This window comes from Rhipicephalus sanguineus, chromosome 11, assembly GCF_013339695.2.
Source record: "Rhipicephalus sanguineus isolate Rsan-2018 chromosome 11, BIME_Rsan_1.4, whole genome shotgun sequence".
Taxonomy (NCBI): Eukaryota; Metazoa; Arthropoda; class Arachnida; order Ixodida; family Ixodidae; genus Rhipicephalus; species Rhipicephalus sanguineus.
The window spans coordinates 47,191,211-47,218,575 of record NC_051186.1 but is presented as its reverse complement, the minus strand read 5'-3'; the positions used below and the strand labels follow the sequence as shown (position 1 = coordinate 47,218,575).

The window sequence follows — 27,365 nt, the reverse complement described above, 5'->3', positions numbered from 1 at the left end:
ACCAATACAGAAACCGTGAACACACACATTGACACGCAAGGAAAGTGATAATAATAATAATAGTTGGGGTTTTATATCCCAAAACCATGATATGATTTTGAGAGACGCCGTAGCGAAGGGCTCCGGAAATTTTGACGACCTGGTATTCATAAACGTGTAACGAGATCGCACAGGACACGGGCATCTAGCATTTCGCCTCCATCGATATTCGACCGCCGCGGCCGGGATCGAACCAGCCACCTTCGGGTCAGCAGCCGAGCACCGTAAGCACTACACCATCGCTGCGAACGCAAGGAAAGTGAGGAAGCTGAAGACAAAACCTCCCTGGAAGACGCTCAACTACCATCCACTCGTCCTCGTGGTCTGCAATGTGGACAATGTGGATTACAATAAGACCGGGGTCAGTGCTTCCCTACAACAAATGTGCCGAGAGAACCAGGCCTCTCATCATTACCGGTGACTTCAACATTGATTTATCAAGATCGAACAACGCCTGGTCCTTTTACTGCGTGAAATATGGCTTGAATGTGGACAGGGCATCAAAAACCCCGTTCCCACGTCCAGGACAAGAGGCATCATAGATCATTTCATCGTAAGAGGCATCCAAGATTTCCACCAGCTGTACTGCACTTCGCACTTCGCTACGCTTAGACCCCTCATCGCCGCGATCACAAGTCCGGTCCAGCTGTTGGTGTTCACTGACCACGGTGATGATTACCTTGTTCAAGGACTGTCAAGAACCCCTTCTACACATACACAGGGGTTCCTAAAACGTGCGTGAGTTCTCCGTCATAACGGACAAGTATAAGCATAACAACTGCAACTGTGACTGTAACGTATGTGCAGTGCGCCTGCGCGTGCCACTCGGCTGTGTATATCTATAGGGAAACTTTCCTGAATGAAGCTTAGTTGCGAGTATCGTCTGTCCTGTGCATCTGAGTTCCTTCTTTGTCTTGTTCGTAGTCGCGCTATCCAGTGTTGAAGAATACAAGGCCTATATATCAGCTTACCGCGTTTGGTGTTGGTAACACCCATGTTGCTGTTGTCATCGTTATGCAACTGTAAACAACTAGTTATATAATACATATGCGACTCTTCAACAAATGAGTTTGGGTATACCACTTCCATATTTCTCTAGCGTGTTCCGTAACGCTTCGATCAATGTTAAGAATTACGCCACAGTCACCATCCCGCTCATGCTTCGTATAACATCGCTTCCCACGGTACGTCGGATATGCCGAATTTTTTTGCTTCTGTCGGTGAGCGCGGCGGCAATAACAGCAGCCAGGTGTAGTCTGACCCGAGTGATGTTGACGTAGTTTATACGAGCGAGCCTCGCGGCAATTTTGCGTCGGATTTCACGCGTGTTCTGCCGCTGTCCCGCAGAGAACTATGGGGGTTTCGATGGTTTTGATCTCATGGTACATTTCTCCGCACTGGTACCCTCCCTCCTGCTCCTAGGATGCGTGCCGCATTCCACGGGCGGATTCAGTGGCCCTGCATGGGCCTGCTCTGCCGCGGCCTCTCATGGCATGGCGCCTCTGCTAGAGTTTTAGGGGCAAAGTTCCTCAGGGTGTGGGCCTGTCCCTCCTTTGTAGAATGTAGCAGTAGGTAGCCACGCATAGTGGGATGTATCCACTCCATGACGATGACGCTGATGACCATGAAGTATAAGCGCGTTCCATGACGATGACGACTGATGACCATGAAGAATAAGCGCGTTCCAGTATAGTGGAATGTACCCACTACACGTGATAACGATGACGCTGATGACCATGAAGTATGAGCGCGTTCCAGACCACACATTCTCTTTCTGCCATGGATGAAAACGATAGTGAACGCGCTCTCGCCCTCGAAAGACAAAACGGCAACGCCGACAACAAACGTTCCCCTGTGCTTAACGTCATATATGAGGACCCCCGCGTTTGTGTGTCAGGTCTTTGTATGATAATTGAGTGGGAAAAATTTACGGGGATTGACGGTTCACCAGATTACCTCCGGAGCTTCGCCCACTCATCATCATTCACTTCGTGGATATGGCGTGATTTTTTCAAAAGGAAAACACCATTAATATAAACGAAAAATTAAATACGCGAGAACATAAAAAAGCAGTATTTCGCAATCGTACGCCTCGCATGCCGTCGACGAAAACGACACTTCGCTTTTTGTCGGTTCGACCCAGCTGGCTTCGTACGCAGAAAGAGCTGCCGCCTCCGCCGCGAGAGCACGGGCGATCATTGCAGACTCACTGAAATGCAATCCTGCTTCCATGTTGAGATCTTCGCTGCGAGGTTCAAAGTCTGCAACCAGAACTATCGCGGCAATCATGAAAGCCGCGGCTTCTCTGCACCGCGGCCAAGCAGCGGCCAATTGCACGCGCGGTGACGTGTGATGGAGCTTTCTTATTCGCTGAGAGCAATCAGATTCGTGAAGACATGGCTTCAGCACTGAGTCTAGGGCAAGAGAAATTGAGTAAGAGATATTCGGTCTTCGTTTATGGCTTTATCTCCACAAATAACTTATCTTTTCACACCCAACCTGCACGCATTCTTCAATGCCCCTGCTCATTCCCCCTCAACTTCATATTTCTCGTTAGCGTACCTTTAAGGCTCCTGACTGTGCGTATCGGACGCCCAAGCAGGAAAGTTACACCAGAAAATATCTATACCCTCATCTTTTACCCACTACCTCGAAGGAGAAGGCGGATCACGAACATGGATTTCACTGTCGTCTTCAGTGTGGCGGTAAGCTACAATGACACTTCATTTACCGCTAATAGAGCTCAAGATTTTGCGTGTGATGTTTCATGCAAACGGGCTATGGTGGCTACATGAGATGGTATCAGCGTCATCTGGTCGATATAGACTCTGGATTAGGCACAAAACACACACACAAATGGCTAATGTTTCAAGTGGATAACGTTGCCGTTTGAAATAACTTTCCCCTATCTCATATATGGGTCATTTCTGAAGGCGATTTGGCACCGCAATTTTAACAACGTATATCTGCCTCCAAAATGACTGGAATCTGGACGACGATTTTGAAATACAGAGTTTTGTTTCACGGTTATGTATCAACACATGTTGACCGCAGGGGTTCCCTCAAGAAGAAAACGCTTTAGACAAGTCATGCCTGTGTGGCTCATGACCGCACTTATTAGGATAATAATAATTTTAAAAACATTGGCCGCGTATCTGCGTGCTCCGTTGCAAATGCCGTGTAAAGACGATAGAGGAGGCGCTGCCTCTACGCTGCGTGAGATATGGGCGCCATCTGGCAATACATCGGGAAACATGAGCTTGTGCAGAGGGTTTCCTTCCTCCGTGGCAGAGGACATTCGTCGGCGCGCATAGCATCGCATTTTCAGCGCAGCCGCAGCTTAAGAAACCAGGGTCTTTAGAATTATGTATCTATGTATTTTCTATTAAAGGAACACACCACCTAATACTTACCTAGTGATGTTGCGCCTCAGATATGCGTAATATTTACTTTTTGATCGACAACGTTCACAAAAATGAACAGCCGTACCAGTTCAAGATGGGTGGGCGGTAAGCAAGTGGTTCAACTTTGGCCGGGTGGCTGAATCGGGTTACAGACATACAAACAGACAGACACACCAAAATTTCTGCGTTTAAGTTCCCCAAGAAAGGCTATCGTCTTTAAAAACATGCGGTGAAGACTAGTCACGCTGTTCGCTAGCGAGAGGTCCGGAGGCCGCGTGTCCAAGAGCCCTGGTTCCAGACTGTAGCCGATGGCGGAAATGCGCGACCGAAGAGCGACAGCTCCTTTCTTAATGCGCGTGAGGCCATGTCAAATATAAAGAACGCGTTTTTCTTGGCAACCATTGTTCGCAATCAAAATGAGCACCGGCGCCGCAAGAGGCAATAATATATGCGACAACAGGGTTTGCCGGAACGAATTTTTGAATGTATCATTAGCATTGATAAAAAAATGTAGGCATAGTATGCAGAGTTGATGTACGCAATAAATAATTTTGAACAATACATTCCATGCTGATGTAGCCAAAAGTGATAAGAACCGTTTGCATACCTACTTCGTCGATCTCTTTTGTGTGGTTTTTTGTAATTTACGAACTTTTCGTGCAAAGCAAGACGACAACAGGACAGCGGCAAGGTCCATTTCTTCTTTCACATTTTTTCTAACCTTGTGGACTTCTGGTGTGTCGTACGATGCGTGGATGTGCAAGACGGCTTTAGTCCACTGCAGTGAACAATCAATCAAGAAACCGCTCATTCGCTTGCCCAGAACAGCCAGAGGGCTTTTTCTTGCGCTATAATAATAATAATAATAATAATAATAATAATAATAATAATAATAATAATAATAATAATAATAATAATAATAATAATAATAATAATAATAATAATAATAATAATATAATGGTAATAACAATAATCGCTATCAATACCGTCATGAAGGGCGCGGAAATAAATTTGCCATGGGCGCCGTCCTATCTAGTTGCGCCACTGTGGTTACTACTTCGGAATAAGTAGCATAGCGGCCTAGAGTGGTATAAATAAATTTTCAATACTGTTAGTAAATGATGCATGTCGTGCGTGCGCTTCATTTTTTACTAGTGCACGTATGTTATTAAGGAGATCGTGAGCCGGGTGAAGGGATCAAAAAATGTTTTTGTCTATGTCTTAAGACTATGTCATTGCTATGTTTATCATTTGTGTTATAATCAACATTCAAGATAGTCTTGATACACTTTCTTTTGTTCTGCAGGCTGAAGGCTTTGAGAAGGAAGAGAGTCGGAGCGTGTTCGTATGCCCTAAAGGTAAGGCTTAGTTTCTTTTTTTGCCTGATATGTTTAGTACTGTAAGATCCTTATTAAAATGTGCTGAACGTGTAAGACTTGACTTAAGGTGTAAGTCTATAAAGAAGGAATTTTATGTGCCCTGCATTAATGACGTAATTGGCAATCAGTCGCTGCCATTATAACGCACTTTTTGGCTTTTGGCTATCAAGCGTGCGCGATTCATTCATTTCTGCCTCATGGCAGACCCCGTTGATGACGGAGGCGCCCGCCAAGGTACGGTCAGTAAGCCCAAGCAAGGGCGTACTCAGAAATCATTTGTGGGGGGTTCAACCATGCTTTATGCATGTTCGGGCGAGTTTTTATGTCTTCGTGTACATATCCATGGGCAAAATGAAAAACAAAAAAATTGTGGGAATCAGTATCACGCGAAGCAGTCCGCGAGTAGTTGCATTTTTTCTATGCTGCATTTTTTCGCTTTGAGCCAAGCGTAGTGGTTGTCTGCAAATCGTGGGCGTCGACGTCACTGGCGTTTAAATGGTAACTTATGGTAAAGTGTATTAAGGGGAGTGCTTGAAACGGCCGCACCACCAACGTACAAAAAGTGAAGCTCATACAGGGGCAATCCGCTTGTGGCGCTGCGATCGGTAGTCTGCAATGAGTCGTCGTTTGAGTTGCACGCGGCTCCGCCGAAGAGGTGCAGGAGTAGAATGCCCGCTTCCCACTCAGAAGGCCCGTGTTCAAATCGCAGCTGTAGATGATGGGTTTTTATTCATAGTGCCACCTTTTATAGCTGTATTGGTTTTCCTTTGTTTCTTAAAACTAGCTTCTGTTGCTGCGTATTGCTACAAAAAGTAGCGTAAAATATGAAATCTCGTTTCGAGTCTTGTATTCGCAAAAATCTCAGAGGCCACGCTTTACGTTTCTGTTGAATCCAGGGTGGTGGCGCTGCAAATAACTATGCTCACTGTCGAATTTCTTCTATTTTACTTCACATTGTGCGTTACTTTTTTAAGCAACACGTAGCAACTGAAGCTAGATTTAAGAAACAACGAAAAACCAATACAACGAGAAAAGGTGACACTAAGAATAAAAACTCACCATCTACAGCTGCGATTCTAAACCGGGCCTTCTGACTTGGAAGCGGGCATTCTACCCCGGCACCACTTCAGCGGAACCACGCGCAACTATTAAATGATGGCACATTGCAGACTACCGATCGCAGCGCCACAAGCGGATTGACCCTGTTCGGGCTTCAGTTTTCGAAGCTCGTTCCAAGCACTCCCCTGTCCTAACACACTCTACTTATGGTGTGGCGTGACGTCAGCGCTCACGTTAGAGCACACACGTCAGCATTAGCGAAACGAAGTGCACCTTACGGTGCGATGATGTGAATATCATACGTAACTTTCGTTACCGTATCCCTCCGGGGTGCACAAACGCTTAAATGTAGCTTGAGGAATCATAGGAATAAAAATACACTGGAACCACAGACGTTACCCTGACATGACGCCTGTATCGTAGGAGTACATATGTCGCGTTTATTGCTTTGTTATAAAATTAGATAGCCAGCACCACAACCACAATGACGTTGCACCGACATTATGCTTGCATAACGCGTTTTTCCAAAGCAGTTTCTAGACCCGGCGTGGCTCTGTAGTAGAACACCTGGCTGCCACGCACAATGCTTGGGTTCGATTCCTGCTTGGATCGTGATTTGTAATCTTTCATTTCGTCGGGTGAGCGCTGCCGATGTCGGGTTTTCTTAATGCCATCACCCCTATATTACCGATGTGTGTTCTCGATGTTCCTGGGCAGATATAAACTCTCAATACCTGTGGTGCATACCCGTACACCGTGCACCCGCGGTAAATATGTGTGTGCCACACGTGTCTGGAGGAAAGGGTTTGACGACATGCGTGACACTATTTTCACGTTATTCATGTCATGATCAGACAGTCATATTCGTCCAATCCTTTTACCCTCCCACGCCAATTTTGTTCAACACCAAGTTAACGAGGCGATCACGAGAGCACCCAGACGTAGGCGGCTAGATAGATAGATAGATAGATAGATAGATAGATAGATAGATAGATAGATAGATAGATAGATAGATAGATAGATAGATAGATAGATAGATAGATAGATAGATAGATAGATAGATAGTGCCACACGTGTTTGGAGGAAAGGGTTTGACAACGTACGCGACGGGATTTTCACGATACTCATGTTAAGACGGAGCAGTCATATTCGTCAAATCCTGTTACCCTCCCATGCCAATTTCGGTCTACACCAAGTAGGCGATCATGAGAGCAGCCAGACGTAGACGGAAAAGATAGATAGATAGATAGATAGATAGATAGATAGATAGATAGATAGATAGATAGATAGATAGATAGATAGATAGATAGATAGATAGATAGATAGATACTTAAAAACGCTCAAAGTGCCAAAGGTTTGCTAAGAAATGACCCAAGCCCCACCCCCCTCTTTTACTACGCCAGTGAACACAACGCAGCTTGCTAATCATAACAACAGTGGTGCACAGAATCCTTGTTTGTTGCTTTTCTCGCAGCTTGTGCCATGTATTTACTGCAAAGCAAGTGCACATCATTATACCTTTAGTCTACCAGATGGCGCAACCGCACTCATGGAAAACTGTATACGTTTAAGGCAGCACGTCTTGAGAAATCAGGTTGGCCGTTTTTAAGTTTATCAATACCTAATATTATTATCCTAAACTGGCTGGCGTTACGCCATGGAGTTTAAGGCTGTGTTTTTTTTTTGCCGAATCTGCAGGTACGCAAATTAGGCGAGGGAGAGGGCCTGTTTGACAGGTTGCCTGGTGTGAGTGCGTTGCGGCGTTTGGCTTAGACATTTATGAACCGTACGCTTACCGACTAATAAGCATATTTCGCATGTTTAGGTGCTATTCTAGGACCATCTACATCCTTATTCTTGCTTCCAAGAGGGAGCATGTAGGATCGAAGTTATAGCATTACGACGCACGAGCCTTAACAAAATTGCTATCTATCTTCAGATGCCGTAGATGAACATTTGAAGAAGGAGTTTGATTTGGTCATTCCAGAGAACTCGGCGAAGAGCGAGTTCGACTTGGTCCTTCCTGAAGACTTGGTGGAGGGATCCGCTCGCGCTTACGTTTCCGTAACAGGTAAGATAATAACATAGATGTCATATGCTGTAGGCTGTCAGTGTGAATCTTCACCAAAAAGTTAATCTTCACAAATCTTAAATTTAAAGAAATGCTAGCAAATGAAACTTGTAGAAATGGAAAGAGCTGCCCGATGCAGCGCCTAATAAACTTGCTTCTCACGTAATACCCCTTTCTACGCCATTAAATATGCCTGCGGAAAATGCAAAAAAAAAAGTACACGTAGCTATCGCGGTCGCAATCGACTCAAGCTTGGCGCGCACTGTTGAAGGCTGATATTAACGCCGCGTAATAGTTGCGTTAATATAAGCTGATAGTGCAGTGATTGACGTGTGAATTTCCCGCCAGTGACGTGCCTCACTTGGTACAACGCGTATTGCACTGATCGTACTCTTGAGTGTACCGACCGGAACCTGCCCGGCAACGTTTACAAACACTTCATCGTTTACAGCATCGTTTGCAATGTTTACGAACAGCCAAATTGTCTTCTGTTCTAAGTTGCAGTTCTCCTAAAGAAGTACACGTTACACATATACATTAAAAGGCAAGATATTTAGACTTAAATCGTTCAATGCTTGCTGTCTCCTTTTCATATCCACAGGAGATATCATGGGCCCCGCAATCAAGAACCTGGACTCGTTGGTTCAAGTGCCTACGGGATGTGGAGAGCAGAACATGGTCAAGTTCACGCCCAACGTCTACGTGCTCGACTACCTGAAGGCTACAGGAAAGAACCAAGAAGAAACCGAAAGGAAAGCAGTGAACAACCTCAAAACAGGTGATAAGACCAAATTAACCTTCTGTGCACTACCATTACGTAACCGGTGTGTCTTTAGCGTAGAGCTACGCTAATTTCTTCATAAAATAAAATTGACTATTCTCAGTACAACCACGTAGACCTACGTGCTAATGCGTTACTTAGGGGAGCTCCGTGTTTCAGCCTTAAGAGCTAGAAAGACAGGTCGCGAATTCGACGCTACATATGCCATTCGTGGCCCAAGTTGACTGTCTCTGATTAAGGGGCACTGCTCTGGGCACAAATTGTATATGCCTCTCCTTATACAGAAATACTTTGTAATGCGCATGCGAGGTCCTTGCGACGTTTGGAGCGCTGGCGGTAAAAGAAAAGTGCTTCACTGCGTTTATTATGTGGTTCACTGCGTATGTTAAGCGATTCACGTTAATATTTTAAAATGTGGAAGTTAGCGGAATTTAATGTGCTCGCAGCCATACAGCCTAGCGTTGACAGTGTTGTGACAAACGCTACAAAAATACGGTGAGGGAGAATTCACAAAAACTTCCCCTCTATCAATGACCATGTACCTACATGGTTTACGCTGTGCCTGAAACGTGACACTTTTTCCATTAATTGAAGTTGATTTCCTACAGTGGTCACATCGGTACTCAGGCCCGTTAAGCTTGACCTGTAGCCTGCGGCGTAGGCAGAAATTTGTTTCGGTGGGGGCACGTCCTTGATCTGAAGTGGGGATCAGGCAAGCAAGTGTGGTCGAGTGCCATTTAATGCTCTGTGTCCGATCGCAGAAAGAGAGGCACGTGTCCGCTGTGCTACCGCTGGCTACGCCACTGCCTGTGGCAGTCCCATCTTCCTGATTCAGCGCAACAATGTAACCGGCTACACCTTTCCCCTGAGTAGGAAACGAAAGGCTAAAAAATTATTGAAAAAAGATGGCTGATCCCTCCGTCATATAGGAATCAGAATAAAGCGAAAGTAAAGCGTGCCCTTACAGAAATAACTGAATGTTTACTGTACATTCAGATAAGAGAGTTTGCACAATGTATATTGATGTCTGGCAGCTATAGCACCGTTTAACGTGGATGCACCCACTTTGATGATTGGCGGTACATCTCCATCCCGACGACTAACGTCCATGTTGAACTGATTACACAAAACCTTGTTATAGCAGTAATAGTTTATGGTGAAAGCGTAATCAGAGAACGAGGTGTGATAGCCAGAAGAGCGTCGCATATTGGATACAGAATTTGGTCGCCATCCCGCGGCATGTTAAATTGTGATTGAACACCAAGGCCAGACTAGAGGGAAACGCAAAGCGCGTCGTACCGCCCCCCGGCCGCGATTTTTCTCGGGGCGAGCGCGTGAGCAGGGAACGCGGTGTAACAGCCAAGTGAGGCAGGCGTTCGTCGCAGAGCTATTTTAGATGCGAAGCAGCTCTTCGACTCACGTGTGTAACGCCGTACGTTACGTGCGTCCGTACAAATGCGCCGCAACGCGTTCCCCTCGGCGTAGGTATTGGAGCTTTGCCAAGTAGGTCGCGCCACAGCTTTCCGTTGACGTCACGCTCCCCTCGCACGCTGCCCTCGCAGGTGCGCGCTGACGTCATTCTCTCCCTCACCCGCAGCATGCTCGCCGTAGCGCCCGCAGCTGCCGGCTGCTCCGCCCGCTCGCAACACCTCTGAACGTGTGACTTCTCTCTCGCTTTACCCGTGGTAGTCAAGGCGAAACGCGTGCCTGCTCCGGTCCAGCGCCCGTGTCTCGACTCTGAAGAAACAACGACTACGAAGTCTTGCCAAACGCTTTAATGAAACTTACACGAAACCCAACCCGCCTCCCGTGTCTTTGCGTTTCAAACAAACGTTTACTCGAGTAGACGCTACACCGAGTTTCGCTTCAAACCGTTCTTCCAGCACCCGCGTCGACGCCCGTTTCAACCGGGTCAACGCCGTGCGCACCACTGCTGCTTCGCATCCCATCAGGGTTCTCTTTGGGGAGATGGTCCAAGTTTTTGGTTTCAATTAGCGTGATGCTATGAGCGAGGCCGACGCTTTTACGACGCTTGGGGTAAGGTCGCCACCCCGCAGCGTGTTAAAGCATTGACAAAATTGAACTTCTATTGAAAACACGCCGAATGGGACGGGCATGTAACGCGTTGCAGGTGCTAATGGCGGAGGCCACAGTAATGACGAATTACTTTATTTTACCGCTCCCAGAGGGCAACACCACCCCGCCGACCGGGAGAGTGGTAGATATAAAAGGCGCATTTGTAAAGCCTCTAGAGTTTGTGACCGTGGCGCAGTGGATAGCGTGCCCGGCATTTGTTGTTGCGGACCTAGCGGTGGTGGGTTCGATGCCTGTTGAAGGAACCTTTTTTCTTTGCCATCTGATCGTGTAAATTTTTCCGACGTCATTTTCATGACAGAAATACGTCACTGAAGTCTTGGTGGGCCCCGGCATAAAACACTTTCGTGTTAAAACATGGTTGATCCGTCCATCATAGGAATGAGTGTCAGACGAAAGTAAATCGTGTCTTCACAGGAGTATGGTTGATTGCTTATTGTACATTGATGTATGAGACCTTGCACAATGTCTATATGTGTTTGGCAGCTATAGCACCGTTCGACGTGATTGCACCCACGCTGACGCCTAGTGGCACATCTCCATCACGACGGTTAACGCCAAAGATCATGATTTAACCGTTGCGGTAAGAGAAATGGTTAACAAATACGGCGATCTGGGCGAGTTGGTGTACTAACATCTTCGGGAAAATGTGCAGCGCGGCACGGACGAAGGACAAGAAACGCACAACTTGTCCTTCGTCCGTGCCGCGCTGCACATTTTCCCGAAGAGGTTAACAAATACCTGGGCAAAGCATAAGCTGAATCCGGCGCGAAGGTGGCATCAGCAAGCACATAACACTGGTACTCGATATTCACTCATCCAAAGCGTCATCTTCTGAGGAGAGAAACATCAAGGTGTGCGCTCTCCAGTAATAGGGTACCCTACGCCTGTGCTCATGCGCATACTACACAGCGCTTCAGTAGAGCGAGGTGCAGATTTTGTAGCTTGAGCCGTGAACGCCAGATGGTGTTCCGCTTACCGCTGCACCGAAAGCTGAAACTACCGAAGCGCTCACTGTCAACGCCCGAGATTAGCTCCGGCAACGCGGCGTTGCTCAGGCCATTCCATTCGCCCGCGGAGAGCATAATCAGAGAGAGAGCAGTGTGACAGCCAGAAGACCGTCGCTGATTGGACACTGAGCTTGGGCTAAGGTCACCATCTCGCGGAATTTTAAAGAGTTAACAAAACGGTAACACCACGACCGGGCTAAAAACGCGAAGGAAAACGCGACGCGCATCATTCTCCCCTCTGGCTGGCCGTCATTTCTCACGGGTCGAGCGGGGAACATGGTGTGTCAGCCAGGTGAGCGTCGCAGATCTATTTTAGTAGGGATAGATGCTATTAGCGATTCTTGAGCTAAAGCCGTCACATAGCAGTGTGTTCAGGCGATGAGAGAATTAGACTTCTCTTAGAAACGAGCCAAAAGGGACCCCAATAGCAAATCTCAGAGGCCACGGTCATGATGCAGCACTTCACTGATCCCAGACGGCGACACCACGCCCAGCCAATAAGTGTCCTTGGGAAAAGGAGAAGGTTTAAGAGATATAAGGCGCGTTTGTGAAGTCTCATGCATGAGTATCGGTAGCGCAGTGGGCAGAGCCTCTGGAACTTACCGTCGCGAACCGAGAGTTCGTCGGATCGACTCCCAGGTCATCCGAATCAGCGAAACTTTTTCTTCTGGTTTTCCTTTGTCATCTCTATATTGCTGACGTATTTCCGTCACGGAAATACGTTAGTAAAGTCTCGATAGGCCTCTGCATAAAACACTTTCGTGCTAAGAAGAAGAAAAACGTGGCACATAGACCAAAACATTTGTCAAGCGCTGTACACCTGTATATAAAGGCACTAAAAATGACACACAGTTGTTTAAACTGGATGAAGCGCATAAAAGAGTCTTGAACTTCACGCATAACTTTTGCACGGATGTCTGCATAAAGAAACACATGAGCAACACGTAACAAAATCATTCAGGACTCAACTATAATATACAATCTATACGTCAAGAAAAATGATATAGGTCGTACTATTTATAGCTAATACTTTGGACGTAGTTTCCCACAGTGCTTCAGAAAGCAGGTTCTCGGTTACATTAGCCGAATACGAATTGCAGCCGACACCACGTACCTGCATTCCGGTGAACGACTCTTCTCCTTCTGCAGGTTATCAGCGCCAGCAGAAATACAAGCACTCTGACGGCTCCTACAGCGCCTTCGGAAACATCGACTCATCGGGTAGCATGTTTCTCACGGCGTTCGTAGTGAAGTCATTCAAGCAGGCCGAGAAGTACGTCCTGATTGACGCCGGAAACCTGAACGAGAGCATCAAGTGGATCATAACTAAGCAGAAGACCAACGGCTGTTTCCAGAACGTCGGCACTGTTCTGAGCTCAGGCTTGAGGGTAACATACTTTCACATGTTCTGTAAAATTGTTTGCAAACAAAGAAAATGCGCTGCACTTGTAGACTAATTTAGGCCGCCTGTCTTCGAAGTACAAATTTTTTTTCGAGCAGTGATGTCAGCCTAGAGGCGCTGTTCTTCCTTCGATATATACACAAGCGACGCCTCGTCTTGTCAACAACGCAGCTTCTGTCTCGCAAACATGGCTAAACCAAACAGCCGCGTCCGCAAAATGTCTTTCGGCACGTGTCTAAAAACAGATGGCCTTGCACAGAAACTATGCGACTATTCCTGCTTACGAGTCGGAATCTAGCCTGCCAAGTGGCTGGTCCTCCCTGCCTGTTTTAGTTTTCTTCTATCTGATCCTGTACTCCTTGCTGCTTTCATTCTCCAAATCCACTCGTTTCTTGATTTTGGACCACGGTCGTAGTTAGCAGCTTCCGTGAGGAAAATGACCGAGCACTAAGTGAAGGCGACTGAAAGAAGGGAGCGTGAAAGTGTAGGAGTAACCACTGAGGAACTTCAAAAGACAAGGTAGCAACTGGTTATTACAACGCGGACGCCTTTCAGACGTATATATTGGAAGGAAGAAAACAGAAAAGGAGAAGGCAGGGAGGTTAACCAGAAACACTTTCGGTTGGCTACCCTACACTGGGGGATTGGGGAAGGGGAATAGAAAGACGAGAAATAGAGAGGAGGGAAGAGAAAAAAAAGAGAGAGAAGAGATGCAGTGAATTCACTGCAGCGTGCAAGCGACACGGACAGCGAGGCAACTGATTTGTAAATATTGGAAGTGGTGAAAACATCGTTAAGCAACAGTTGGGCTTGATTTGTGTCAACGTGTTGCTTTCGTCGCGAGGATTGGAAAAGTAAAATGTGAGACCGTAGCGAAGCTCGGAATATGCCTCGCTGTAGACATCATCGCCGTTACGGCCGTCGAGCTTTTTTTACACACCCCTTTCATACCACCATCAAGACACAGCACAATAATGGACCAGAACAACGATGGAAAAACACGAAATTAACACCGCCGAATGAAAAGCGTTACATTCCTTGTATTCAAAGTTTTCTCTTTAGCATTTTGTCTCGACGTGCGTGAACAACCTGACAGTTCTTCACTAGGGATAGCTGCTAAAATTGTGGCATTGCTAAAGCATATACTGCCAGTCATATTGATACTGCTGAAGTGATACGCCGATGCGCTTTACTATACCAAGCATGAAATGGCATAGGTGGGAATTTTCCACAGGTTCGCTCAAAGACATATGTTTTGAGGACGCCTGTTTACTATCTTTTTCGCGTAAACGTAAAGAGCAGGCGCACCTGTCAAAAAGAAAAGAAATAAACGTGCAAATTTGATCAAAGTTAGTGAAAACTCTCATGTTATTCAGTAGGGTATGAACTGGGGCGATTCGGTGGTCTATACTTTCCGCCGTGTCATTTCATGTCCTCTCTTTAAGAGCTGCGCTTTTTTCTCTTATTCTAACGAGTTTCCAACTTCGGGCACAGGGCAAGGTGAACTCAACTGCACCGGGTGCACTCACGGCATACGTGCTGACAGCTCTGTTGGAAGGCGGCCTCGCTGACGCTCAAGTCGTAGAGCCTGCGCTGCGCTGCATCAGCGCCCAACGTGATCCGAGCGCCCATAACCTGGCGCTGTCTGCCTACGCCGCTGCACTGGCCGGAGACGAGTCCGCCAAGGCTTACCTCGAGAAGCTCGAATCTATTGCAGATCACAAGGGTGAGTTTCTCTAGACGGAATTTGTTTGTGGTCAGCAGACGATGGGGAAGGTGGGTGTTTCAACAGGTTTTGGCTCCTTTTTTTTTCCTTTCTCGTTCTACGCATAAGTACAGTATTGCATTTGGTGAAAATCAACAACAAAAATTAGAATAAACATTTCGTGCCTTCTGTCTATATCACTCTGTTTTCCCCTGATCAAATCATTTTTATCACAAAGAATAATGCGCGGAACATTGTGAATTTACTCTCAGAAAAGTTCTATGTTTGACTCAATCTGCGGACACAGTTTAATTGTCCCACGGATTGCATCCGCGACCATAGGCGTGCGCACGATGTTTATGGCCGTGGCATACAATTCTGACGTGTTTCGTCATGCAGGTGGCCTTACATACTGGAGCAACGCCGGCAAGAAGGGGCCTTCAGCGTCGGCCGACGTGGAGACGGCGGCGTACGCGGTGCTGGCCTACCTCAAGCTGAACCCAGAGGAGAACCTGAATAAGGCACAGCCAATTGTCCGCTGGATGGCAACCAAGAGAAACAGCCGCGGAGGCTTCCCGTCTACGCAGGTATATTCCACTTTTCGTCTCCTGCACATAAATGTCCCTGATATGCTCTGCCATCAATTTCTTTCGTTTTACGTAAAATTGCAGAAAACTTGCAAGTGCAAATGTAGATAGCGGTCTCCCCAATAACTTGAACCTCACGTTCTTTGTGAGACTATACAATGTTTGCGCGAATGAACAGGGTCTTTCAGTTAACTGCACTCTTAATCAGGTCCTGGTTCGGTGCTGGCTATGCTAAGGAAACCAAATGAAAAATTCGCGGTTTCCGGACTATATCTAGCTCTTTAAGCGGGATCTGATTAAGAGTGTAGCGCCAAGTATTAAAAAAAATACATGCACTACACAAGTCACTATTCACTATTCTTCTCAGCAATATGCAGCACGTCATGATGTCTTTCCCAATCCGCAAAGTTCGGTAATTAACGAAGAGTGTTTAATTGACTTTTAAAATATTAGCTCCAACAAAAACTCTTCAATAAAAAGTTTGTAGTGCTTGTTCAGAAACGTAGGTTTATTTAATCTATGCTAAGATAACTGCTCTGTTTAAATTTTTTCCAGCGTTTTTACGCGAAACTAGCGAAGTTAAAATATATATTTGGCGCAAGTTAGCGGAAACACCCTGTATAGAGCTCGTGGAAGACACGGTAGGAGCATTACTGCGCAAATATGTCGGCGGCAAATGCACCGATTTACAACCTCAATATTAGGGACAACAAAAACACTCCTTTGCGGTGTGTCTCTCTTGTAATGTGGAAGTGCTGCGGAATGTAGATATTCCCCGCCTGGCGAGGAATATCTACATTCCACAGCACTTCGGGCTCTACACAGTTTACTACGTTGATTAAAGTGCGCGCGAGGCAGGCGCCTGTGGTCTTTCCCGCAAGGTCCAGTGCGCTTTCAAAAGATGTGCTCTTGTTAGCATTGCGATACGTAACGTTGCGATATTGCGGAGGTCCTGCCGTTTCGCGTTCAATCAGAGAGAGTGATGCGGTTCCGGAAGCGAGTATAGATGACGATGCAGGAAGCCGTTGCTGCTGTAGCGCCTCAACTAGCTGTGAAGCGCCTATTGTTCTTCCGCAGTCGTACAGACAAATCTGCGAACAATTCGTTGGCTGCGTTGCAGTTTGCCTTGGGCTTATGTATGCATTTGCGTATGAAAGAATAAAGCAGTTGTTAGTCAACGCTTGTGCCGTACGTTTCTTTTCTTCATGGGTGCATTGCGCGTTTGCGATGTTATGTTTGCCTCAGGATTCTGGTTGCGGTGTCACATATATACTGTGATTCTGGTTCAGCCGTTTCGTTTCTTCCCTCCTGTGGCATGTCTACAAGAGTAGAGTAGACCCTAGAAGCTGTGGCTCATAGCCACACTGGGGGATTGTCCAAGAACCGGTTAATTTTTAAAGGCAAATTTGAAATTGAAGTTCGAGCTTTGTTTAATTGATACGGAAGAACTATAAATGAATTAGAATTAAGATTCTACTAACAGTAACAATACAGAATAGAAATGAAGCAATAAAACCGAATATTTGGGCTAAAAAGAACAAAAGAAAATAGAAATAAAAATTTGGAGACGTAGATTTTATAACCTAAATATTTTGGAACCTCTAAGAAACTCCTGCAATGCATCAGCAATTTTCCCGTCACTGTGGCTCAGAGAAAAAGCACCGAAAGACAGTACACTTCGTACATTTAATTCTAATCTAAACAGCCGGAAAACGACACCTGAGGTATTTTTGCGCAAGGTAGAGGGCCTCTTGCAGGAAATGATATAGTGCTGCGTTTTCTCACGTATTCCGCATAAAGAACAATTAGGCGAAGCTGCCAGACCAGCTCTGTGTAGATAAAAATTTAGATAGGGAGTCTGACAACGTAGTCTTGTGATTACGACTTCTATTGCTCGTGATTAACATATTTTAGTATTCCACTGATGATTTAAATGCTGGAATTCTAATATGGTCGTTAATGGCTGTGCGGAAAACTCCTCTAACATCATTTTCCTCCTAAATCTAGCACTTGTAATGAATTTGCATGCGGGCAATACCTGAATTACCGGGCTATTCAATGATGACCTAGCTAGCGCATCTGCTATTTCATTCATAAATAGGCCCTTATGCCCAAAAACCCACACTAACTTGATGAAGCGCACTATAACTAATGATTTGAAAGCATTCAAAACATACAAGTCCTCATTTGCAGCGAAGGAGAACATACTGATAGTGAGTCCGTCAAATTTATTCCGGAGCTTATTGATGCTTCTAATTTACCTATTGCTAGACTGATGGCTAGAAATTGTGCTACAAAGATTGGCACAAAATCTGGAAGGCGATGGGAAAACGAGCAGTCTAGAGTAGGAGAGAAAATCCCAATTCCACATTTTTCTTCACTTTGGGAAGCATCCATCGCTATCACTGTCTTAATTGGCTTATGTTTCAGGTAATCGCTTAATATAACGTTTATTAAGTGGTATGGCATTAGTTTTGCATTGCTTGGAAAAATATCATCAAACTGTATTTTAGTAGAGTTGTTACTATTACTGATGATACACAGGTCATTATTTTAACGTTTATTTTGTCAAGAAGGCTTTCTATAAATAAAATTTGAGACGTATGAAATCGCGGCCAATATAATCTAAAATACAGGTCAGGACGTGCAATAAAAGCTGTTTCGGAACGCCTAACGGGGGATCTACAAGACCCAAAGCGTTCCCACTAGCTCGCGCCACCATGAGCCACGGGACGCTCTTCATTTTCCCTGGCCGACTGGCCACGAGTGGCGGACAAACCCAAAATGGAAAACTAGCGTGGGTTGCCAGCGATAGGACGCAAACGCAGCGTGGGCAACGATGCAGCATGGCTCGCGCCTCGTATAATTTTAATTTCGCCACGTGTGGCGTCCCGTGCGTTTCACCCAACGCCGCGTGCGTTTGTATTCTGCCGTTAGCATTCTGGAGGACGAATGAGGCATAGCGTAATTGTCTAAAGCAGCCAGCTGCGGAGCGAGGGGTCACAGGTTCGAAACCCCGGTCGAGCGCTTCGGAAATTTTGGGGGCTTGCTCCTTACGCTCGGTGCTTGCCCATCGCCGTAGTAGCCACTAGTTCTCATTGCTCCCGCTAGCTTGGCTAAGCGTACGCTCGCGCGAAAAAGAAGTCTTCTTCCTCTTGTTCTTCGAGCGCCTTGATGATGATATTAACGCAGGCAAAACCACATATAGCATACCCAAATGTAGCATGCGGCGCTCGCTCCATTCCGGCGCGTGCTCTAGTTTGATAGGAGACCGCTAGAGGGACACAGCTGCGCGCTTCCTCTTTCTTTCGACAGTCGTCAGTCAGTGCGCTTCGATACTATGACATGAGCGAAGAAGACAAGGTGGCGGTGCGGAGGACTCGCAAGGCAGCAGCAGCACGCGCTTGCTGCCAACACTATAGCCAAGACCCTGCGGTGAGAGCTCGCGAGGCCGAAGAGAGACGTCAGCCTCGCGCGGTCCCCGAGGTACAAGCCTGCGAAGCCGAAGCAGCGCGGAAGCGGCGGCAAGGGAACCTCGAAGAGGTACGGGCGTATGATGCAGCGGCCAAGCGTGGAAAGCGGTCGCTACCTGAAGTTGGTGGCGCCGACGCCCGCTTCAAGCGCGATTTCCTCGACCACACGTTCGGCCACAGCTGCAAGGTCTGCGACCGCTTGTGGTTCGACAACAACCTGACGACAATCCCTACTATAACAACGTGTCACGTCTTTATATGACAGTAGAGAAATTGTACGGGGCATTCACGGTTTACCCGATTATCTCCGAGCAAGCTCCCCTAGCATCATTCACTTTGTGGATATGGTGGGGATTTTTTTCTTCTGAATTATTTTTCTTTGTGGCTTTTATTTATATATACATACATATACATATCCGGGACGTGACGACGATGGCGACGACAAAAATCCGCCGAGAGTGGCCATATAATTGCTACCGCAATAAAAAAACTGGTGCCTTTTGCTATACATTGTCTTCATTGGCACGGCAACAGATTTCACACGGAGAATCAGTGCGTGTGCGTCGTCTTACATTTAGTTATTCCTTATATTGCATCTAGTTAGTTTGTTACAGAAGCGTGATTTGATCAAGATATTCCATACTTGATGAAATTACGCCGGATACATGCTGTACGCTCACACTGGGCTATAAGATATGCGCGTAGCCTTCATCCCAATATGATCAGCCACAATGTATACTGGTAAATGTAACTGATTTCATTTGATTTTAGAAGAGCGTCGTAAACGTGCCAGTGGGGTCACGAATAGAAATAGTGCTTATAACGTTCCATGCTTTTCTCCAAGTCCAACTGATCTGCATTAAAGATTCAGAGGCTTTTCACAGTCTCTCTTCGTCGTTTATGCTGTGTTACATTATTACTTAATTTCACGTGATACCGCGTACTCGTCGCCCGTTTCATATATGCGGAGCATTTGAAATGGAGCAATGCTACAGCATGGAAACGCATTTAACATTTCAGGACACAGTGCTCGGCCTTCAGGCCCTTCTGCGTTCGCCACCTTTGTCAGCAAGGATCCTGTGGACATCACAGTTAAAGTTGACGGCAACGGCATTACCGAGTCTTACAACCTGAAGGAGGACACTAAGCTGGTGGTACAAGAGAAGAAGGTCGTGAAGTTGCCCAACAAGCTTACCTCAGAAGCAACGGGTCCCGGATGCGCTTTGGTGTCGGTGAGTCACATTATCATGCTATCGTTAAGTGCTTGAAGACAGTGGCCATTTTTGAAAATGTCGAATAGCCTTTTTTCTAAGGCACATTAAAATGCGTAATAAAATCGGAACAACGTGGTTTGTTTGCGGACCAATTTATGTTTTGAAAATTTACTTGACAAAATAGTTGACTGCAAAAAGTAGTATTATTCTTTCTGCGTAGTTCTCTAGCTTGCCAAAGATTACAAAAGAAATAGAAATATCAAGTCTATCACAAAGCTCCATTTGCTAAAGAGGCACATTTAGTAAACGCGAAAAGCAATAACTGTCTTTATTTTTTTTTGCAATACTGTTTTTTATATGTAATGTATAAAATTTTGTTTGTCAGATGAACATTTTTTAATCTCGTGTTAGTGTCAATATAGTGTTGCGTCACCTATGATGCCATTCAAACGCATTCAAACACAGCCCCTATGACGTCACCCAAACGCATGTGTAAGGTCTGTAGATAAGTATTAACTGTCACCGACGCTTAGCATGCAAAGCCGCTGACTGATGCTTTATAACAGGAATAGGCAACCTTTTGAGACGAAGGGCCGAGTATCATGAAGCCGACAAGGCGGGAGCCGCATGGCGATTTGGGGCAGTGGAGGAGGGGGGGGGGGGGCTTTGTACGCAATGAGAAAAAAGAAATGATATACAAACCTAGAATATAAATCATGTTTCTCTTCAGCACGTATGTCGCAAGGTTGCAATTCATAAACATAGGTGACAAGCAAAAAAAAACGTTCTCCATGTGACTTTTGGTGCTGAAAATTCTTAGCCAACTCGCAAATATCTACACAAAGGTCGCTTACCGACAGACGTAGAAAGTCGTGGAAGTGTTCATTCGTTAGTTGGAGGAGGGGGGGGGGGGAGTTTCTGACGTCGTGCCGGGCGCCGCATAATACTGCCTCGCAGGCCGCGGGTTGCCGGCCCCTGCTTTATCGGCACATTTCGCCCCAACCACATTTCACTCAACAACACATTAAGCATCAACCGTATTAGCAGAGCGTCAAAGTAAAAGAACTTGTGATGATAATACAGCAGAGGTAATGTCTGGGGTTTTGCACTCTAATATCATGATACGGTTATGAGGCATGCCGTAGTTTGTGGCTCCAGGTAATTTCAACCACCTAGGTTTCAGTAACGTGCACAGATATTGCACAGTACACGGGCCTCTTGCATTTCGTCTCCGTTCAAACACGCGGCCGCCATGGCCGGTTTCGAACCAGGTAGTGTCGCAGTAGTCGTATCGGCATTAAGACTCAAACTGAAGTGCTCTCGCAGTTCTAGATGAGACTCAGCCTCCCTATTTAGTGCGACAGAATTTATACGGATGCTGGAAGCGCATGCACTGCTGGCGCGCAGAGAAAATGGAAAATGAGTTTTACGCGGCACAAGGTGCGTTTGGACACAAAAGCCATCAAGCGAAGTCGTTAGACCATCTAGAATACACGCTCAATCACCTCCGTGTCGGAGCAAATGCAGTGTTCGGTCTTCCGCAGCTGGCATGACTGTTCTACGTTCGCAGGCTACAATAATTTCATCGTTCCTTCTGAGCTTCTCCGCGTACATGCATTTATTTGAGCAGTAAACGTTATTATTGCACTGGGCACTTACTAACTGCGAGTGTTTCCGGTTGATCTCATCTTGTGCACTACCAAAGTCCACAACTGCAGTACATGCCAATGGCGGTGCGTTTCATCACGCCAGCGCTGTGAGACGCTTGGTAGCTATTAGGGCGCTGTTGTTTCTGCCTGGCAGCAGCAGTGACACTGCGTGCTGCGTCACCGCCAATTGACGTCGCCCCCACATTTAGTTAGGACATCGTCCCTAGGAGTTCAAGCGCGGCACTAAGATTTTACATCGCTGTCATTGCTTCGCTCGTCGGGTGAAATTGTGAAATGTCCTTTTTTTAGCTAATTCATTATTTATCACCCACCCGCACTTTCAATTCTTTTTTACTGCTTCCCATTCCAGACCACATTGAAGTACAATGTTCACGCGGCATCCAAGAGCGAAGGCTTTGAGCTTACGGCCACTCCGTCCCAAGAAGCAACAGACTGCAGCGACCTCAAGCTCAATATTTCCATCAGGTATACAAATTTCCTGCACTTACATGAACTTTTCAGCTAAGTAAAATGTATGAATTTGTTCGCGTTGTAGATTTCAATTTCTCGTTTTCTATTTTTCCTCCTCAGTGAAACGGAGGAGTTTGGAAGTTTGTTGCATTTACTTGATGGACCTATTTTTATAATTTTGCCAGGTACGATGGCAAGCAGCCCTCTAACATGGCAGTGCTGGAGCTCAAGCTTCTCTCCGGCTACGTCCCTGACGAGAACCACATACACAGCGTACGTACTTGCACTCGCTGTAGGTACATTGAAGATTCATCAGTGACCGTGGCAAATTTAGCTAATTCGGATTCACCTATGAGCCTGGAGTGTGGAACTATTCTTTTCCCATTATATTTCTTTACAAGCCCAGTATAGTGGGAAGGAAGGCGAGCGGGGGGGGGGGTGTAGTGCAACCATTTTATGAGCATGATTAAGAAATCTAACAAAGAAACGAGTCCTGGATCCATTCCCGTGCCTTAGTTCGTTTTATATGAACTACCTTCAAACAATCTAGCCTAATAGAACACTCCATGGTGCAGAAAAAAGGCGTGCTGGTATTTTCACTTCTAACATGGTGCCACGGCTTATTTACGCGCCATGTGCCAATGAGAAATGTACACTGTTGGACTAGCCAGTAGACGTGACCGAAAAATCCTGCCTGCCAAGCATCGCTTCTTTTATTCTACTTGACCAACTGTGGCACCTTCACAAACTCGTGAGAACGTGGTCGCTATTTCGACGCCACACCTTCTTAGTAAAGTAATGCTATTCAGCTTTCCGACACCTTTGGATCACTTACTAAGCTGCAATGCGAGTTTATGTGGTGCCGTTTTCTCTGCAGCTATACCGTGAGAAAGGCGTCAAGCTGAAGAGGCACGAAGTTGAGAAGAACCAAGTCAACTTCTACTTTGAGGAGGTAAGGCCACCGGCTTTTAAGCAAAAGTGCGTAGTTCAAGAACGCATTTTCGAGTGCATGCTGCAGAAGTTGATTTTAGACGCACTCCTTCAGTGATGAATTCTTATCGCGAACATCTGGGGCCGATTTCAAAAACATTCTTCGTTCGTTATTGTCGCGCAATTACAGCACAAGTTGTTTTCGGGATCTCGGGCCCTGTTCATTATTGCGCTCATGGACAAGAAAAAAAGAAGGCACAAACAAATCGTAAGGTCGTGCAGAACTATAGGGCAACGAACCTGTTGCACATAGTTAAAGAAAGAAGCTCGGGATAACTCTTCTTGGTACTAGAAAAATGTTTAAATGTTTGTTATATTTGCACTTGCACCATTTATAATGAAGACAATCATAGCGATGGTATACAGATTCCCAATGAGGGATATTTCGATGTCGATAGCTTTCTGGGGCCGAACTCGCAAAGATTTCGGTTCGAGAATGCCATTTTCCATTGACCAGCTGTCTTCGCTAAAAATACCTCCAGCATCACCACTGACAAAAGATCTCTCTTGCGACCGATTCAAGCGTAGGATCTGTTTGTGAATACAGGCCCTAGTTGTCTCATATACTATTGGCTACACAAGCAGGATTACAGCTCATTAGGACTATTCGTGATGTACCTTTTACCGTGTTCATTCAGGAATGAAGATAGATCTGAAATCGAACCCTTGTCTGCAAACGTTTTCTGAGAGGCGGCACTTATTTAATTTCAGATAACCTCAGAAAACAAGCGCTTCGACGTTCGCCTCCACCGCGAGTTTGCCATTGAAGACGCGAAGCCCGCCACAGTTAAGGTCTACGACTATTATGAGCAAGGTAAGTGCACACAACCGAATTTAATAAGTGTGGATGCATCTATCATATGTCTCATGTAGTCTGCTTTCTTTTAGCTCGTTCTTCATTATTCGTCGTAATTTTTCAGAGTCCAAAAAACTTTGTTATAATCCTATTTTGATGACACGCTATCACGCGTATCCTGGTTATTTGTCATGCTTAAATTAAGTCTTGCAAACGTAGGAAAGTATTATACATTCCTATGACTTGTAATTATCGTATTCATTAGGGTGTAGAACGACATACAAGCATTTACACGGTTCAAGCAGGGGACTCGCTTAAAAGCGTCGATATTACAGAAATTAGTAACAATGATAAGCGGCTAGCACAAATCAATTTCAGCGAGCCTATGCTAGACCTTTGCTTATCTTTGATCTAGTTAGCTTTCGTACACGTTATAAAACTGTTTGATGTGCAAATGACAGGTCATTCTTCTGTATTATGTACCTACGGAGGCACAACTGAGCACTTTGTAACCAGCACTAGGAAAGCGTATATATCTTTTGTCTAATTAAATAAAACCCCGTATGACATTTCGAAACATTTTTCTCTTTGCAGAAAACAGCAACTCTGTGCCTTACTCCCTCGTAGTGCCCTGCTAGTAAACATCACTCACCATTTATTTTCAACATTTATTTTTGTGTTACTCGCGCCCTTTTGTTGGAACGAACGCGACAATGACAATACGCGTCACAAGCACAACACTAAGTGAAACACGCGTTTACCTTCTCGCACCTATATATTTTATTCCTCTCTCTCTCTCTCTTTCCGTGACCAGAATCATGCTTTTCCGCTTTGTCTATAGTGTTCACCGTTTTTATACCGGTCACACATTTTAAAGAACGAATGTACGAGTACTTACTTATACGTGACATGTATAACACATTATTTATTATTGTGTTAAACACAATATTTAATTATCGTCCCCGAATATGGGTGGAGGACATAAGGATGCGCCGTTACAGTGTGCGTGTGTGTGTGTGTGCGTGAAAAATCGGGCATTTATGATGCCGCCATGTGTGAGTGTTTTTTAAATGCGAAGCATTTCTCAGCGAACCTTTGGCACTTTAAAGGGACTGACAACGGGGCAGAACGTGTGATTAGATCCTGGCAGAAATGAAAAGAGCGTGAAATATAGTGACAGATTCTAGCTTCCTTTTTGCGTTGTGAGTAGGATTTATATTTTTAATTCGTGCTTAAAAGTAACAAAAACCGGTATGTCGCACAGCCTAGCGGAAGAGCTTCGAAGCAGGATTATGAAGTCGGTCAATTTGCTGTACGTAGTCTGCTGCTGTCATGCACGCCATAATCGGTCCTCAAAGTTATAGTATGTATATTATTATCTATTCCCCCTCTGTTCTGCGTTGCGTACGAGGTAAAAGGAGTTGCAGCATGAGAAACGGCGCTGCCTTCGCGGCTGCCAGTCGCCCATGTAGAGCCGCGGCGCATGCGCGCGGAGTGCACGCATGCGAAGTAAACCGCCGCGCTCGAACACGAACAGCTCTCGCGCTCACTGTGATTGCCTCCTTAACTTGGAGTCGACCGAAATTAGCATGGGGGGGTAAGGGGACTTGACAAATATGACGGTCTGCTCATGACACGAATAACATGAAAATCCTGTCGCGTACGTCGTCAAACCCTTTCCTCCAGACACGAGTAGTACAGGCCTGTTTACCGCGGGCCGCGGTATACGGGTGTGCGCCACAGCGATTGAGAGTTTATATCTACCCAGGACGGCGAGAACAAAGATTGTTAGCCACAATGTTAATGAGAACCAACAGACAACAATGCCAAGGAAAGTACAGGGGATGTTATTTGTATAATTGGGATATAATGTCAAGAAAGTAAATCGTCGAAAAGATAACTTGCCGCCGGCAGGGACGAATCTGCGACCTTCGAATAACGAGTCGATGCTCTACCACTGAGCTACGGCGGCGGTCATCCTCTCGTGCTCTTTGTAGCTATATGTGTATATCTTCCTGGCATTATTGTCTGTTACTTCTCATTAATATTGTGTCTAACAAATAAAACGAGCCCTTAAAAGTCATCTCCTTTCCTTCAGTCATAGCGAGGGGCTCGTTCAGCAGACTTGGTGCCTTCAGGTAGTATGCGAGGGATTATTGTTCAGCTGCCAGCTCGTGAAAGATCACATGCTACGTGACGCCAAAAGGCAGAAAAAGAGTGTTCCACATTCGCGCCATGGCTGCGATCGGCGCCGACTAACACTCCTAGGTTAAATGCACATATATACCCTACAAAGTGGACGGGAAGATGACCGCCACCGTAGCTCCGTGGTAGAGCATCGGATGCTTTTCAAATGTCGCAGGTTCGGTCCCTGCCGGCGGCAAGTTTATTTTTCGTCCACTTTACTTTCTTCACATTATATCCCAAGTATTACAAATAACATCCCCTATACTCTCCTTGGCATTATTGCTGTTAGTTTTCATTAATATTGTGTCTATCAAATAAAAAAACGAGCCTTAAAAGTCATCTTCTTGAGAACAAACATTGGTAATTTAAATGCGAGAGCATTCAGAAAGAAAAATTACACCATCTCCTCTCAAGGGAAACATGGGGGATGCGAAGCAGCATTGGAGGCGCACACCAAGTTTCCGTTAAGTTCACTCGGCGTTTCCGTTAGTGTGTGAGGTTGTATTTAGTGTTTGTGTTATCATTATGTTCTATTTGTGCGCTGCTTTCCGTTAGCGCCGAGTGAACGAGTGGCGCCGACGTTGACGTTACAACTCATGTGAACAGGGGCGAAGCGAGAATGACGGAAGCCGACCGAGCGCACGCGCTTATCTACACATGAAAAGGGGGAGGGAGAGGAGAGAGTGGGTTACAGGCTGTATTGGGCTGCGGCGCGGCAGCAGCGCGGGGGAGGAGAGGAGAGAAAGTGACCGAACGGCTGCGTAAAGGAGGAGAGTCGGAGAGAGAGTAGGCGCATGCGCAGTGGAACGCGGACGCCACCGCCACCGCCGGACACAGCCCCAAGCAAAAACTGCTTCGCAGCGAAAACCGACATCGGCAGCGTTGACCCGATGAATGGAAAGAACAAAAATTAGGATCCCAGCAGGAATTGAGCCCAAGCATTCTGAGTGGCAGGCAGGTTTTCTACCACAGAGCCACGCCAGGTCTATAAACTAGTTTGGAAAAACAGGCCTATGCAGGCGTAATCTCGCGCAACGTCAATTGTGGTTGTGTG

The 27,365-nt window shown here is 46.0% G+C and overlaps 1 protein-coding gene across 1 annotated transcript in view; it reads left to right on the top strand.

Annotated features, from left to right (window-relative positions):
- LOC119375006 (pregnancy zone protein-like) overlaps positions 1-24,799 on the top strand; it is a 46,077-nt gene extending 21,278 nt beyond the window's left edge. The window contains 13 exon segments of the mRNA XM_037645204.2: positions 4,750-4,801; positions 7,869-7,952; positions 8,554-8,730; positions 12,987-13,225; positions 14,734-14,965; positions 15,344-15,531; positions 20,025-20,046; positions 20,049-20,236; positions 22,238-22,353; positions 22,524-22,611; positions 23,216-23,290; positions 24,040-24,142; positions 24,719-24,799. Coding sequence (XP_037501132.1) covers positions 4,750-4,801; positions 7,869-7,952; positions 8,554-8,730; positions 12,987-13,225; positions 14,734-14,965; positions 15,344-15,531; positions 20,025-20,046; positions 20,049-20,236; positions 22,238-22,353; positions 22,524-22,611; positions 23,216-23,290; positions 24,040-24,142; positions 24,719-24,762 — 1,608 coding nt within the window. The 3' untranslated portion in view covers positions 24,763-24,799.
- The last annotated feature ends 2,566 nt before the right edge of the window (positions 24,800-27,365 follow it).